This window comes from Strix uralensis, chromosome 14, assembly GCF_047716275.1.
Source record: "Strix uralensis isolate ZFMK-TIS-50842 chromosome 14, bStrUra1, whole genome shotgun sequence".
NCBI classification, from domain to species: Eukaryota; Metazoa; Chordata; class Aves; order Strigiformes; family Strigidae; genus Strix; species Strix uralensis.
Genome location: NC_133985.1, coordinates 11,485,708 through 11,488,710, shown reverse-complemented (window position 1 = coordinate 11,488,710; position 3,003 = coordinate 11,485,708). Strand labels below are relative to the sequence as shown.

The 3,003-nt window shown below is 53.0% G+C and overlaps 1 protein-coding gene across 1 annotated transcript; it reads right to left on the bottom strand.

Moving 5' to 3' along the window:
- Positions 1–1,503: 1,503 nt before the first annotated feature.
- On the bottom strand, positions 1,504–2,736 carry LOC141949882 (putative G-protein coupled receptor 19). Its single transcript, XM_074884003.1, has one exon. The coding sequence runs from the start codon at positions 2,731–2,733 to the stop codon at positions 1,504–1,506; it is 1,230 nt and encodes a 409-aa protein (XP_074740104.1). The 5' UTR covers positions 2,734–2,736.
- Positions 2,737–3,003: the final 267 nt, after the last annotated feature.

Genomic DNA, 3,003 nt, shown 5'->3' with positions numbered 1-3,003 from the left:
AGCACCAAGGATCTCATCCTAAAGAAAGCCAGAGAGTTCTGCACATGCAGTCATTGAACCATCCTCACCTTCTTCTGTCGGCTGTTCCCAGTGCTGGACTGGCTTCCCTGTTACAATGTCAAGACGCAGTTGCTTGGGGATGTCATATCTGGGCTGCTGGCGGGGATAGTTGCCATCCCTCAGTCCATCTCCTACTCCCTCTTATCCAACATGGATCACACCTATGGAATCTACACCAGCTTCCTCTGCAATATCATCTACGTCGCTATAGCCACATCACGGCATAACTTCATGGGCTCCTTCGGTGTCCTGTGCCTCATGATTGGGCAGTGTGTGAACCGGCACCTCCAGCTAGCAGGGTACAGTGACAACGCTGGCTCTTCACTGGTGGGCAACTCCACCTCCTCCAGTAACGGGACAGGTGCCTGTGACAGGAGCTGCTATGCCATCTCTGTGGCCCTTTCCTTAAGCTTTCTGGTCAGTCTTTACCAGGTCCGAATGTTCGCTCTTGTGTTGTTTCCTCTCTGTCATTTCCTTGCTAGGAACTTCTCTGAGCTAAAGATCTCTAAGTTCCAGTCTTGGTTCAGGTCTACAAGTCGTGAGAAACCTTTCCTGACATGACTAGACCCTGACACCCTTGAATCCAATGTAATGATTTAGAAACCCCCAAACCCAGTTGAATGTGGGCTTTTGTTCTCCCCATGAGATAGGCCAGCTCCTTGGATGTGACTGAAACATCCTTTAGGATCAGACACAGCAAGGGAGGAGAGGGAACTGTGAACCACCTTCCCACCACCCCAGTCCTGGAGCTGGGCTGGTTCCTGGTGCAGGTTAGAGCAGGTTTGGGGCTGGCAAGCACAGCCCTCAAGAACCCTGCCATCAGCAGGGGCTCCTTCTAAGGCCGTGCTCCCTGGGAATGCCCCCACTGTCTGGGTCTAGCTGTCACTGAACGACTTCAGGCTCTTTCAGCAGGACAACTCAAATTCAGTGCATCACACGGGTTTTGTGCCACCAGGTGATACTCACAGCTGCTTTGATGTGGCTGCTGCCTGGAATTTCAGTGTTAGCTCTGTCCCCTTATTGCTTGTAAGGAGCCAGCGGCAGGGACCTTTTAGGCTTCTTTGTATGGCATCTCTAGCCACAGACAAGGCTTCTAGGTGCCGCGCAGGTGCCGCCGGGCTGCCGCCTCCCCTCCCTCCACCGCCCCCCCGCTCCCCCCCGCCGCCTTCCCCCCGGAACGCCCCGCTCCCGCGACTCTGGCGTGGGCGCTGGGGGGCACGAGTGAGCCGCGAGTGGCAAGGTTCTGCTCGTGATTCAGGGAGAGTTCCAAAAAGCAGGATGTAACTGAGAGACTGCACACATCAAAATCAAAGCATTTAATAAAGTAAAACATCTTTTCCCTAAAAACTATGCTAACACTATGGAAACATGAATTGGATGAAAACAGGGGGGAAACTACTGGTTCTGGGGGTGCAGGGTAAATTTTTAAAGCAATGAAACCAGCTAGACTAAATTATCTGGAGGGTCGGACTCAGCAGCCCAGGCAATCTTCTTCTTCCTTTCTTGTCTGTAGAAAGCATCATAGATGGAGTCTTTGGTGACAGTTTTGGCCGGAGCTGGGATGTCTGCGATGCCAACATGATTTTTTTTGGCTATCCTGGAACTGGTGGTGATGGTGTAGGCGTTCCTTCTGTAGTATTTCATGGCGGACATGCAACAAACTTCTTTCATCCCTCTTCTGAACTTTGCATTATAGATGGAGTAGAGGGCTGGCTTGGCAGCTGAAGAACTGAAGGAGAGCCAGGTGATGGCCAGGAAAACCAAGGAGGTCTTGCTGTCGGCTGTTTCGTGCAGGTGCCACAGCTGTAGCACGTAGAAAGGGAGCCAGGACAGGAGAAACGCCGTGCTCACCACTAAGAGCATCTTGATGGTTTTCACCTTTCTTCTTGGGACAATATTGATTGTCCTCCTGACAGTCCCGTCGTTGAAGCCTATTCTCCAGATGTACGTGATGAGCCGCTGGTAGAAGAAGATAGTGAGGCTGGCTGGAATCAGAAAGACCACCAGGAGGTGGGTGATACTGTAGGCAGAGCCTTGCCAAGAACCCGGGGGGAAAAAGGGGCAGTGGTGGTCGCTGCTGGAGCCATAGAAGAAGAAAGCCGGTGCTGCAAATCCCGCGCCCAGGAGCCAAGAGGCCAGAATCATCTTCTTGGCTTTCTGCTTGGACACTCTGAAGCTCAGGGGGTAGATGATGGTGTAGAAGCGATCAACGCTGATCCAGAGGAGCACGTCTACCTGGACTCCAGGGGTGAGGTACTGCACATACCTTACCAGCTTGCAGATGACGTTCCCCAGCATCCACCTGCCGTAGGCCAAGTGGAGCAGCTCGAAGGGCGCGCTGGCGACGCTGAGGAGAAGGTCTGCGCAGGCCATGGATGCAACAAAGTAGTCGGTGGTGGATTGTGTCCTCCTGCTGCGGTGGATCACTAAGCACAGGAGGGAGTTTCCAAAGATGGAAACCAGCCACAGCACTGCCCAAACCATGCCGGCTGCTGCAATTTCCCCCGGCCTCAGGTCATACTGCAATGCAGTGTGGTTCCTGCTTGAGCTGGGTGCCATGGGGGACCCCGTCTCCTCGTAGGCAGCAGGAGGGATGGAGGTTTCGGGGTGGCTCCTGTTCTGCAGCAGGAGCAGTAAGGAAGGGAGAAGAAAAGGATGGCTGCTGTTACCCATGCTGTGGGCAACTGTGGCCACGTCTTTTGCTCAGGCTGCAGAAAGAGGGAAGAGAAAAGGTTGTATGATTTAGCAAGCATGTTTGAAAAGCCTACTGTAACCATTGAAAGATAATTTCCGGTGGTGGACGCGCTGCTTCAAGCAGCAGATTTGAGAGAAACGGTCCGCAATTTATGGAGAAACTGTCTGCTACAGCAGAGGCCATGAAGTTTCATGCAGGCCTTTCTGAACGGCCTGGCTAGTTTGGGACAGGCCTTTCTGTCCTCTGAA